Genomic DNA, 12,958 nt, shown 5'->3' with positions numbered 1-12,958 from the left:
GATGCTAGGAAAACAAAACAAACAAATGGAGCTAGGAAAACTGGCTATCCACATGTAGAAGATTGAACCTAAACCCATCTCTCTCACCATGTACAACACTAAACTAAAAACAAAATGGATCAAAGACCTAAATTTTTTTTGGTCTTTTTGAGAACAAATCTCGCTATGCAGTCCAGGCTGGCCTTGAGCTCACTCTCTAGCCCAGGCTGATCTCAAACCCACAGCGATCCTTCTGCCTCAACCTCCTGAGTGCTGGGATTACAGGTGTGCACCACCACACCCAGCTTGTCAAAGACCTAAATACTAAAACAGAACCAATCTGCTGGAAGGTAAAATAGGTAAAACTCTTGAAGACGTAAGCATAGGCAAGGACTTTCTGAACAAAATCCATGACACAAGAAAGAGTATCAAGAATCAACAAATTGGATATCAAATTTAAAAGCTTCTGTACAACAACCAACAGAGTGAAAAGACAATCTACAGATTGGGGAAAATTTTTACCTGCCATTCCTCAGACAGAGGACTAATAGCTAGAACATGCAAAGAATTCAAAAAATTAGACTCCCCCCCAGTAAAAGGCCCAGCAAAAATACAGGCCATAGAAATGAAGACACTTCTCAGAAAAAATGCAAATGGCTAATAAATACATGAAAAAATGTTCAACTTCATTGGCTGTTAAAGAAATTCAAATTAAAATGACACTGAGAATCCATCTTACTCTAGAAAGAACGGCCATCTTCAGGAAATCAAATGACAACAAAAGCTAGAGAGACTGTGGGGAGAGCAACCCTTCCACACTGGTGGGAATGTAAACTAGTATAACCATTACAGAAATCAGTATGGAAATTCCTCAAAGAACCAAATCTACAAATTCCATTTGAGCCAACTATTCCCCTTCTGGGTATCTTCCCAAACTAGTTAACGATATCATATTACAGCGATATATGCATACCCATGTTTATAGCAGTACAATTCATAATAGCTAAATCTTGGCCAGGCATGGTGGTGCATGCCTGTAATCCCAGCACTTGGGAGGCTGAGGCAGGAGGATTGTTGCTAGTTTGAGACCAGCCTAGGCTACAAAGTGAGCTCAAGGCCAGCCTGAACTGCATAGCGAGACCCTGTCTCAAAAAAGCAATAAATAAACACATAAAATAGCTAAATCTTGAAAGTGGGCTCCATGTCCATGAACAGATGAATGCATAAAGAAAATGTGGCATTTATACACAATGGAGTAAAATTCTGCCATGAGAAAGGATACGCTTGAGTCAGTTGTAGGAAAAGGGATGAACCTTGAGACCATAATGTGAAGTGAAATAAATCAGACGCACAAGCTTCAATATCACATGCTTTGTCTGACATGAGAAACCCAGAATATAAATGAAGAGCAAAATAAAAGATAGATAATAGGAAATAGGGAGATAGATCTTTTGTAAAAGCCAAAGGGACAGACAGATGGAGGGGACGGGGATAAAAAAGAATTAAGATTTGTTATGTACCTGTACCAACTCCCCACAGAAATGTAATCACTGTGTACTGTGAACACATACCAATTAAAATAAAAAATTTTTAAGATAAGTGTTTTGGAAAGCTGGGGCTGGGTAACAGAGAAACAGAAATTGTGCAGTTTTTACAGATTTTCTGAAAGTTTAAAATTATTTCAAAATAAGTTTAATAAAACAAAATACAGAAAAATGAAATAAATCAAGTATACCCTCTTAGCCACGGCACTGGCAACCAGTCCAAGTTAAGCTAAACCCACTTTCCCAAGAGGCTGAACCGTAAGCAACTGAATCTTAGGTGAAGATTTCCAAGACAGAAAGCAGTCGGCATTAATTCATTACAACGGTGCCCTGAAATGATTTCCTAGTAGACGGAAACATATGTTATGCTTCTAACAGATTCTCTGGAGCTGCCTTAGACTCTGATATTTATGAAGTCTGATCCTTCAAGTTTTTCTTTCAAGTCTGTGTTCTACCTTTAACTTTCAGATTGTAGAGTTTTCACAAACTAGATAGCTTCTTACCTAAGCATCAAGTACCCAAGAAGTCCCTAGAGTACCAGAAAAGTTCAGACTTTCAGTGTCCCTGGGTGTGGTGACACGCACCCGTAATCCCAGCACTTGGGAGGCTGTGGTAGGAGGACCACCATCCGCGAGTTCAAGGCCAGACTGGGCTACACCCTGTCTCAAAAAAACACCTCAGTGTCCACTTCAAGTGTAGTGTTACATTCATGAAAACACTCGTGCATTCCCAGCAAAGTAATTCCCCTCTCCCTCTGAACCTCTTCTATTTAGCATGTGGACTTCTCAGAATATGGAGAACCAGGCTTTCCACAAGATATATGCAATTAAATATTTGTGGAATAAATTGGTTGACTATTCACAATTTATTCCCCAAATTGTGATACTTCTATAATGGGTACAGTAATTTTGTTATTTAAAATCACAGCAATTTGCATGGAACTGATTTCTTGTACAGAGGTCATGACAGAAAAGACTGGTAAACTTAACTACATGCATCTTTTATCATCACTAACATCACCAAAAGCAAATTCAAAAGGAAACCCATAAACTAAGAAGACACCTTTTCAGGCCAAGTCACTGACAAAGAGACAATTTCCTTAAAAATTTTTCCTATAAACTAGAAAAAGACTATCAATTCAATAGAAAACTAAGGAATCCCCTTCAAAAATAAAAAAAGAAATACAAGGTGCTCTTAAGCATATGAAATTATATTCAGAGAACAATGAATGCAAATAGATCTTAAACAACTGAGAACATGTTCAGTCTTGTATATGGTAAGTGAAACATAAATTATAACCATCAAATACCACTTTTTACCCATCAAATTGACAATGATAAAAAAATTTTGATGGAATTCTTTATCAGCAAGAAGCAGCACACGTGTATGTTCAGTATTTGTGTCCTTTTCTGCAACTTGTTTTTTTCACTTAATGGCTTGCTTAAAAATCACTTTACCTTAGTATACAATGAGTGTCTTTGGTTGGGTGTTTGTTTTTGCAATGCTGGGGATCAAACCCAGGGCCTCGGGTGTTCTAGGCAAGCACCGTACTATGAGCTACACCCCTCAGCCTTTTTGTTTTTAAACAGGCCACATAGAATCCCATTGTACATATATGTCATTATTAATTCCCTATAGCTAAACATTATGTTGTTTCCAATATCTCTTCCTGCTACAAACACTGAAATGAACATTTTTGCCAGTATGTTCTTTCTCACATATCTGCAGGATAAATTCCTACAGGTGGAACTGCTAGATTGAACAGTGTGCATTTGTAATTTTGATAGATTTAACCAAATTGCTTTAGGTCAAAAGTTCTTCACCTTAAAAAAAAAGTTCTTCACCTTTCCTTCCCTATCTTCAATTCAGTATTTATCATTTCAGTGTGTAATTTTATGTTTACTACATACACATAATTCTAAGGAGTATGTAGTAAAATTATGAATGTTTTAAAATCATAAGTGGTATTATACTGCATTAATTACCTACAAGGTGTATTGTTTGCTTATTGCCACGTTTTTTTCCGTATGAATTTTAGGATTAGCTTGTTGAATTTAAGGACAAATCTTGTTGGAATTTAAAGTGAAATTACACTGGATTTATTGATTTGGAAATCTCGATATCTTACATAACTGATACTTTGTGTTCATGACTATGGCACATCTCTTATTCACTCAGGTCTTCTAAGTCTTTTGATAAAGTTATATAATTTTCTCCATAAAGGTCCCATGTTTTTTGATAGATTTTCCCCTATGCTACTGTTACGAGATCTTTCACTGTATTCTGACTGATTACCTGTGCATAAGAATATGTTTGTATGTTGATCACATATCCAGCAACATTTTAAGCTCTCTTTCCGATGAGTACTTTTTGTCGGGGGCCACAAATTCATAGTAGCTAATTTTGCATGCTTCCCTAAGGGATAAATGGAGGCTTGGGATTATTGGTATCACCCTTTTGAGATTTCCCATTAACTCTTTAGGGATGGGCCATCCTCTCCCACCCAATAAAACTAGGACTAAAACCACAAGGATTAAAAAACACTCCAAGGCGAGATCCTTCTTTGCACGGGATCATCTCCATCCTCTTGAGTTATCCCAGGATTATCCGTTGCTGCTGAGGCATCTACCACTGAGCCTTTGCCCCTCCTATCATTGTAGACGCCCAATAAGTAGTGGCTGGCTTGGAGCGTCTTTGTCTCTGCCCATCCTGAGGCACTGACCTCCCAGTCCCCTTCATGCATTCCTAAATTTGTCTCTTGTTTCTTATTTCATCTTATTTCATACAGTAGTTGGGGATCTTGGCCAGGTGTCTGATAACTTTTAAATTTCTTGACAAAAATTCAAAAACTGTATAAAATAACTCAAATGTTTATTGTATGATAAATATCCTTATTTACCAACCGTATTACAAGATCAGACTTACAGTTACCCCGAGAAGCCTTCCACACAATCCTTGCATAACCTCCTCTACTCCCGTCCTGACTTATGTTACTCATTTCCATAATGTTCTTTGTATTTTGATCACCCATTCTCAGGGCAGTATAGAGACAGGAAAAAAAAGAAAGAAAACTCTATGGAGCTAAAGAAGAAGAGGTAGGGAAGGAGGAGGGAGAAGGGAGAAGGAAAGAAGGAAAGGAGGAAGGAAGGAAGGAAGAGAAAGGGAAAGACAAAGAAAAAGCACAGAGTAAAAACTCACCTAATGGCATGTGTTTTGGGCAGATGCCTGTTCAGAGGGGCACCTTCCTGAACCAGAGCACTGTGGCTGCTTTGGTGGGAGTTCCTTCCTAGTGGCATCAACTCTGCCCATCCTGGGAAGTTTTCCCACAAACACTGCTTCACACCAGCTCCTTTAACCTTTCCAGCAATTTTATAAACACTCAGTTTTCTGCCTTTAGCTTTTTCCTTCTTGAAATACATACAATGATTTATTTTTTCTGTTGAACTCAGAGCTGACAAAAATATTCACGTTGTCATTTGTATTTTATTGCTGTGCTCAGGATCTTTGGAGATCACTGGACAAGTTACCTCTTGTTACTATTAATTGCTTATCTACATATTTCTGCCATAACAAGTTACCACGAACTTAGCTTAAGCAACACAGATTTATTATCTTGGTTGTGCAGGTCAGAGGTCCAACGCAGGTCTCGCAGGGCAAAGCTCAACATGTTGACAAGGCTGGTTTTTTTCTAGACGCACTACAGGATCCATCTCTGTGATCATCTGTGTTTAACAGAATTCAGTTCCTTGAAGTTAAGGCTGAGATTCCTGTTTTCTAGATAGTTGTCAGTTGAGTTGTCACTAGAAGTCCCAGATTCCTGTATACAGCTGCATTGATTTCTTTTCCCTTTCATCACACTTGGGCTTGAACCTGGGACCTTGCACAGCTAGGCAAGAGCTCTACACTGAGCGACAGCCCCAGCCCTTTCTAAATTCTATCTGGGACACAGTTTTGCTAAATTTCTCAGGCTAGGCTTCAACTTGTGATCCACTTGCCTCAGCTTCTTACGCGCTGGGATGCCAGCACGCACCACCACCCCTGCCCAGCTGCGCTTCTCGGCTGTGCTCCTTTTTCTCAAAGCCAAGGGTGGCGGGCTGAGCTCCTCTCCTGCTCCAAATCAGCCTTCAGCCTCATCTCTCCGGCCCACTCCACTCTTCCTTTCCTACTTTGAAAGATTCAGGCGATTAGGGCGCACTCATTCTGACAGTCCAGAATAAGCTCTCCATCTCAAGGTTCTTAACCTTTATCACATCTGCAAGTCCTCTCTGCCCTGTGAGGTAGGTAGTCGCAAGTTCTGGGATTACAGTAAGGATACTTTCGTGAGGCGACAGTGACGTTATCTGTCTACCTGATCTTCACGTTGAAAAAATTCCCACTCAGAAGTCATCTGACATCAAAACTTTAATGTCAGTTTATTGTTCCATTCTGAAATAGCTCATTAATTTTTCACAGTACTTCAAACATTTCATAACTACTAGTTAGTACTAAATATAACCATGATCTGAAGACACAAAACAAAGTGCACTACAGCCCCAGGACATAAAAGGCAACAGGCTGCTGTTCCGCCACTCTTTCCAGCACTGACGCAGAGCTGAGTAATAACTCACGATACTTAAATATTGGACTTTATGGTTTCGCAAGTGCGCTTGCATCCATTATCTCACTCATGCTTTACAATATCCCTGGAAGGCACACAGAACTGAAGTCTATCATTCCCTTTCTTACAGATGAGAAAAGTAACTCCAGCAAGACTAGATAACCTGCCCAAGTGTGACAATCCTGTCAGATGAAAGTGACATGTAAAAACACACAAAAAGAATAAAGTGATATGTACAGAGGCATAAGTAGGGAGAAAATCCATGGATAAATAATACTTTAAAAATGAGCAGGTTGTACCAGGGAGGCTGAGGCATGAGGATCGCCTTGAGTTTGAGGCCAGCCTGGACTACCTAGAGTTCAGGGCCAGCCTAAGCTACAAAGCAAGACCCTGCCTCAGGAAAAAAAAAAAAAAGCAGGTCACAATCTTCACAGGAAAAAAAATTAACCTTTAGTATCATGTAAAAGCAACAAATAGTATTTGCTGATCTGATCTGAAACCATGTAAAGGTTAAGGGTTCCCTTTGAAGAGAACCAGAAGTTAAGCACTTGTCCTTCAAGGTCTTCTAAGACGTACCAAAAAAACCAAACAAACAAACAAACAAAAAAAAACAAACAAACCTAGAAGGCATTAAAAGCATCATACCACCAGGTGTGGTGGCACACGCTTATAATCCCAGCACTCTGCAAGGCTGAGACAGGAGGATCACAAATCTAATCCAACCATGTGCAACTTAGTGACACCATCACAAAATAAAAAAATTTAAAAGGGGTAGGATATAGGTCAGTGTGAAGGCAAGGTTCAATCCTCAGTACCTATATATATATATTATAAAATAATTCTGCCTGATAGACCAGTTCACTTTAACAGAGAAAAACAAGAAATAGTATCAGGACAAGTATTACCAATGCATGCCAAAAAAATTAAAGTATGTAAAGTCAGCATGTATAGCTATCACATTGATGATAACCACGCACAAAAAGGTGATTCTTTGTCCTGGATTGTATTGTTTAGCAAAGATACAGCACTTTTTTTTGCCTTTTTTTTTTTTTTTTTTTTTTGAGACAGGGTCTGGCTATGCAGTTCAGGCTGGCCTTGAGCTCACTTTGTAGCCCGGGCTGGTCTCAAACTCTCAACAATCCTCCTGCCTCAGCCTGCTGAGTGCTGGGATTACAGGCGTGGGCAACCACGCCTGGCAGATACAGCATATTTTATAATCAATAATTTTAGATACCCAATCCTGACCCTCCCTCTATTTATCTGCCTCTATCCTGACTTCTTTCTTCCTTCTTTACCTTGCAGCTCCTGTTAGGGAGACAGGATGGTCAATCAAGTATTTGAATTTATTCCTTTGAATAGGGTGCTGCCAGACATGGTCTACCGCGCGTGGAAGGGTGCCCTGGGAAAAAGCAAAACCACATGAATATCCAGCAGAGGGCGCACTAGTCAAATGAAATCCTAACTAATTTTGAATACTTACATTAGGGTAATTTGGATACTCTATGGAATAAAGAAAGCAGCATTCGTATTCAATAACATGGACAAAGACTGAAACTAGGGTAACTCTACAGTGGATGAAAATATTAAGACTAAGGAGTAGTAATAACCATTTTGGTAAAAATGCATAAAAACATGTTCATGGAAATAAACCTTGGAAATATTGGTGTAAGAGACCTAAACTTTCAATCTAGAAAATTACCTTCAAAAAGATTCTGAAATATATACTACACGCTCAACACTTAATGCAGCAGATAACAAAAAGATAATGTTCTCAAGTACTCTATATACACACACACACACACACACGCACCTTCGGGGTTTTTACTTTCTTAGGAGGCAGTAAATTTTCAGGACAAGGACCAGCACTGGTTGCACAGGTCAGAGAAAGCAGAACTTCCTCAGGGATGAACTCATTCTGAAGGGACGTAGGAAGGGGTTTGGAACGATCCACCATATTTTTTTTCTCCCTTATCTCTGGAAGTCCTAAGAAAGTATGAGAATGAAAAGCTCTTACTGCAGTTTTTTGGTTGGAGCATCTTGGAATGCTTCATCATCCTTGTCTATCTGGGTATTTTGTTATGTTTCTGAGAAAGGGTCACATGATGTAGTTCAGGCTGGCCTGGACTCACTTTGTAGCCCAGGCTGGCCTCGAATTCACTTCGATCTTCCTGCCTCAGCCTCCCAAATGCTGGGATTGCAGGTGTGCACCCCCATGCCCTGCATGTCTGTTTCTAAAAGAGAGAAACACTCCTTCTAATGGACAAGAGTAGTAACAAGTAATACTTAAACACTGCGTCCCTATTCACATCATATCAGACACAGGTCCAAAACCTCAGGTACAAAGATAAACCTGAATTGTATCAAATTCAAAATTAAAAATCATACCCACTTCACTCAATTAACTGGGATAGCCTTAAGACGATGGAATGAACATATATTTTTCCTTTGATGTGAAAATAAAAGAAATCTCTCCCCCAAATTGCTAGCTTAAGGCCAAGTGTGGTGGTGCACACCTGTAATCCTAGCACTCAGGAGGCCGAGGCAGGAGGATCACTGAGAGTTCAAGGCCAGGCTGGGTTGCTACAAAGTGAGCTCAAGGCCAGCCTGAACTGCATAGTGAGACCCTGTCTCAAACAGACAAAAACAAAACAAGTCAGATTATTCAGTAATTTTTTCTTATATAAACTTAAAGGTGAAAATAATTGAATTGAGGTTGGGAGGGATCTGAGTTGGATTTAAAAACAAAAGTAGGAGCTGGAATATATCTCATGATACAGTGCATAATTTGAATGCACAAAGCCCTGGGTTCAATCTCCAGCCCCCCTCCCCAAATTAAAAGTAGAACAGGGATGATTGGAAATTAAGGGTAGAACAATCTGAGCAAATCAGTGGAACAAAAACTGTAAAAATAGTCCTACTCAGCTTAAGTAGGGCAGGGGAATGGAAAAAGCGGGTAAGAGGACTAATACTGGAAAAGGCCTCCTGTGAATTTAGTTAAGTAGAGTTGGATCACCACTGTTCTTAATGCTTCCCACATAGCATGGTTTACATTCATTTCCATAAACAGAGAGAAGCTGGGCGTGGTGGCGCATGCCTGTAATCCCAGCACTTGGGAGGCTGAGGCAGGAAGATCTTTGCCAGTTCCAGGCCAGCCTGGGCTACAAAGTGAGCTCAAGGCCAGCCTGAACTGCATAGTGAGATCCTGTCTCAAAAAGACACACACACACAAAAAAAAAAGTGTCAGAAAAAAATGTATCTAAGCCGAGCATGAGGTCACACAGCTGTAGTCTCAGCACTCAGGGGGCTGTGGCGGAGAATCACTTGAACCCAGGAGCTGGCCAGCAGAGAGACTGCATCTCAGATAAAGAAAGAAGGAAAAGATAAGGAATGAAAAAAATATAGCTAAATAAGATACGCTGAATCTCAAATTTTAAAAAATGGTGAATGGATTGTGACTTGTCAATGGCTGTTACTTGGCAGGTGTGGCGGGGGGCGGGGGAGGGTATAGGGGATTGAACCCCGGGCTTCCGCACTGAGCAGCACTGCCAGCCCTCTTTTGTTCTTTTCTTTTTCGAGACAGTGTCCTTGCTAAGGTGCTAAATTGCCTAAAATGGGCTGGAATTTAGGATCCTCCTGCTTCAGCCTCCCAGAGCACTGGGATTACAGGCGCTTGGCACCACACCCAGCAGTGACTGTAAGTATTTGTCTTCGGGATACTTGAAGTTTACCTCTTGTCTCCTTGACTGCAGATACTTTTGACTTTGTACCATCGTATGATGCTGGGGAGCTTAAAGGTGAGGATGTTTTCGGGAGAGACATGATAATGCTTCCTATCACTCTTTTTAGTAATGTGAAATATTCCTCCAGGAAGTTAACTCTGAAATAAATCAGTATGATACTGGTACTTTCAGGCTACATTGTCCTATAGGCAAAACAAAACAAAGAGACCCGTTAAAGTGCTTATGTTTAGATCGGGGCTTCAGAACTCATTCAGCGTGGTTTTCCTTCTTTCGGAGACCTCTGTGATCTCTCAGGTCATCCCACCTGACTTAAGAAGCTTGTGGGTGCGTCAGGGTCCGGGGGAGACCGGGAGGGACACACCCGCCCGCCCTCCCGCGGACCCTACACACAGGCGGCCGGCAGCTCTGTGGCAGGTCAGCTCGGGACCCCAACCTTCCTCACAAGCAGTGCCCTCACGCACGACAGCTCCAAGGACTCGGAGATGTGGCAGGGTGAGGGCTCGCATCGTTTCTTCACTTAAACCGACGGGAAACGGACACTTGCAATCTGTACCAGTAAATCGTATTTCCCGCCGGGCGCTTGAGGCGCCTTTTCCCGAACGCCTCGCGTCGTCATGGAAACCCAGGACCCCGGGCCCTAGCAACCCTCAGTCGGAGCTGTCTTCGGCGGTGCCGGCGGAGGAGAGGAACAGGTGAGAAACCGTCCTGTCTCTCTCTCGGATTTTCAGTGTGTGCTAAGTCACAGCCTAGGTTCAGTAGAAATAGAAAAGAAAAATGACTACTTGGGCGTTGTCACGGAATCCCAGTGTCTAGATACCAGGGCTGCGGATCTGCAGGCGCCAGCGGGTTCTCCCGGGCAGAGAATCTTAGTGGCGGGTGCGAGATTTGACCAAGGGCTGTTTGAGAACTTGTGTCCCTCCGTTGCATCTTTTTCTTGTTTTGCATGTTTTTCTACAAGCAGATTCGGGAGAATTGGGTCACCAAAAGCTCTGGCTTCCCGCCCGTCGAGGTTTTCGCCGGAATCTTAGCATCGTGGTCACGGCGTCCTTAGGGACACGTTTGCCTTCCCCGGAGCGCGAGGACAGGCACCCTGCAGGGAAGAACCCAACCCAGCCCGACCCGGGTGCAATCCTTGGGTCCTCTCGCTGAAAAGCCGACTTCCAGGACCGTACGGACAGCGTATTCGCGCCTAGCTGAGATCACGTTCCCACTCCGCTTCTGGCCGCCTGTCCTTTCCCCGGAGCGCCGTTCCAGGCTGCGTACTAGGGATCATTTCGCGTGAAGACTAATTTAATACCAAATAATGTCGGTGGAGTTTCATCGTTTTGCTGCCTTTACTCTAGAAAATGAACTTCACACGAGAAAACTGTGCTATTCGGTCGTCATACTCCTCAGTACGACGTCAGTGGACAAACGCCTTCAGTATGCTTCGAGGACCCGTTGTTTTATGTTCACAGAATTAAAGCCCTGGTTTCCAAACTAATGGCAATGAGAATATAGGCAAAAGATTCAAAACAGCAGTGTTAGGGACAAGTTCCCAAAGGACCCTTGCTTGTGCAGGCCGCAAGGGTCTCTCAGCGGAGAAGCTGGCCCTGCACTTCTTAAGGACTGGTAATCGTCAAAACAAGTGACAGGCAAGGCGAGCACAGGTAGGCGAAGGGTAATTTCCCCCAGTTTGTTGCCCCTCTCCCTCCTCTTTGGTGTCACGTTATAGTTTGGAATCACAGCCACTGTAGAACTTCAGAGGTCCCCAAACACAGTTTCAGTCCATGCAGAGTTTATCCAGCCTTTAGGTACTAGAACAGAGTGACCTATCTTTTACGTTCTTTTAACCCAGTTCAAAAATTCTAAGTAGGGTGTTAGTAAAGGGAGAAATAAATGAACACATAAGAAAGTAACATCTGTAGGATTTGCGATCAATCTGTAATGCAAAGAAAATGCCATGAGAGATTACTTCTCGGCGCGCTTGGTGGTAGCGCCCTGGTAGTCCCAGCTTCTTGGAAGTCTGAGACAGGAGCATCACTTGAACGCAGGAGTTGGAGACCAGTCTAGGTTAACAGCGTGAGACACCATCTTGAAGGGGGAAAAAAAATTACTTTTCTTTCTGTCCTGTGCAAAAGTATGTGACCATACATACCATTTACTGAGAACAGGAATAGGAAGGTTCTGTGTTAAGACTTGTGGCCCTACTGAGTTGGCGGTACCATCACACATCCAGGTGGAAATGGAAGGTACCTGATTATATATGAGTCTGAAGATCTCAAAGGCCGGGTTAAAATTGAATAGATAACACAGACTTTACAAGACAACCACTGTTAAAGATTACAATTGTTATTCTTGGGCAAGCTCTGTTCTTGAGCAAGCGCTTCCCATAACTTTTTTTGTTTTGTTTTGTTTTTTGTTTTTTTTCCGGTACCGGGGATCGAACTCACAAACTTGCGCTTGCTGGGCAGGCGCTGTGCCGCTGAGCTAAATCCGCAGCCCCCCTATTTTTTTTGCCTTTTTTGAGACAGGGTTTCACTATGCAGTTCAGGCTGGCCTTGAGCTCCCTTTGTAGCCCAAGCTGGTCTTGAACTCGCAACGATCCTCCGGAGTGCTGGGGTTACAGGCATGTGCCACCACATCTGGCTCCCATAACTTTATACCAAGCTGTTAGTGGGAAACTGGCCCCTCACTTCCTTGGTCCTTGGTCCTTTGTGACCTTAGTGAAAGAATTCAGTCAAGACACATAGGCCATGCAGAAGTATAGGTAGAATTTACTATAAAGTAGATATAGAGAACTTTGCCCTAAGGGAGAAGGCATCTGCTTTGAGTATGAGTTTGGATACATTTGGGTCCTGGGATAATTACGATACTTACCAACATTTCACTTAGAAGTTACTTTGGAATTGCAAAAATGTCTTCAAGTCCTTTTTAGATGGTCAGTTTCTTCATGGGCTTTTAATTAGGTAAGGAATTTATGAAAGGAAATTTGAGGGGTTACGAACTTAGCTCCGTGGTGGAGCGCTTGCCTAGCAAGCACAAGGCCCTGTGTTCAATGTCAGCAAACCCTGCCCCCTCCCCCGCAAAAAAAAAAAAAAATTGAAAGGTAAGTTCTT

At 42.1% G+C, this 12,958-nt stretch overlaps 1 protein-coding gene across 8 annotated transcripts in view; it reads right to left on the bottom strand.

The window, feature by feature from the left end:
* Axdnd1 (axonemal dynein light chain domain containing 1) overlaps positions 1–10,479 on the bottom strand; it is a 141,881-nt gene extending 131,402 nt beyond the window's left edge. For 2 of the 8 annotated variants that reach the window (XM_005374956.2, XM_013521195.1), the window contains exons 1-4: positions 10,303–10,478; positions 9,849–10,042; positions 7,931–8,103; positions 7,416–7,519 (exon numbers count right to left, since the gene is read on the bottom strand). In XM_005374956.2, the coding sequence (XP_005375013.1) occupies positions 7,416–7,519; positions 7,931–8,103; positions 9,849–9,939 (368 nt within the window). In that variant the 5' untranslated portion in view covers positions 9,940–10,042; positions 10,303–10,478. Of the gene's footprint in view, positions 1–7,415; positions 7,520–7,930; positions 8,104–9,848; positions 10,043–10,164; positions 10,272–10,302 lie in introns of those variants that run through there. The other 6 variants (XM_005374958.2, XM_005374953.2, XM_005374954.2 and 3 more) reach the window with 6 other exon arrangements.
* Positions 10,480–12,958: the final 2,479 nt, after the last annotated feature.

The sequence above is a fragment of the Chinchilla lanigera genome, unplaced genomic scaffold, assembly GCF_000276665.1.
Source record: "Chinchilla lanigera isolate Chin_1 unplaced genomic scaffold, ChiLan1.0 scaffold00005, whole genome shotgun sequence".
NCBI lineage: Eukaryota > Metazoa > Chordata > Mammalia > Rodentia > Chinchillidae > Chinchilla > Chinchilla lanigera.
Note: the sequence above shows the minus strand (reverse complement) of the source record. Positions and strands in the feature narration are given on the sequence as shown.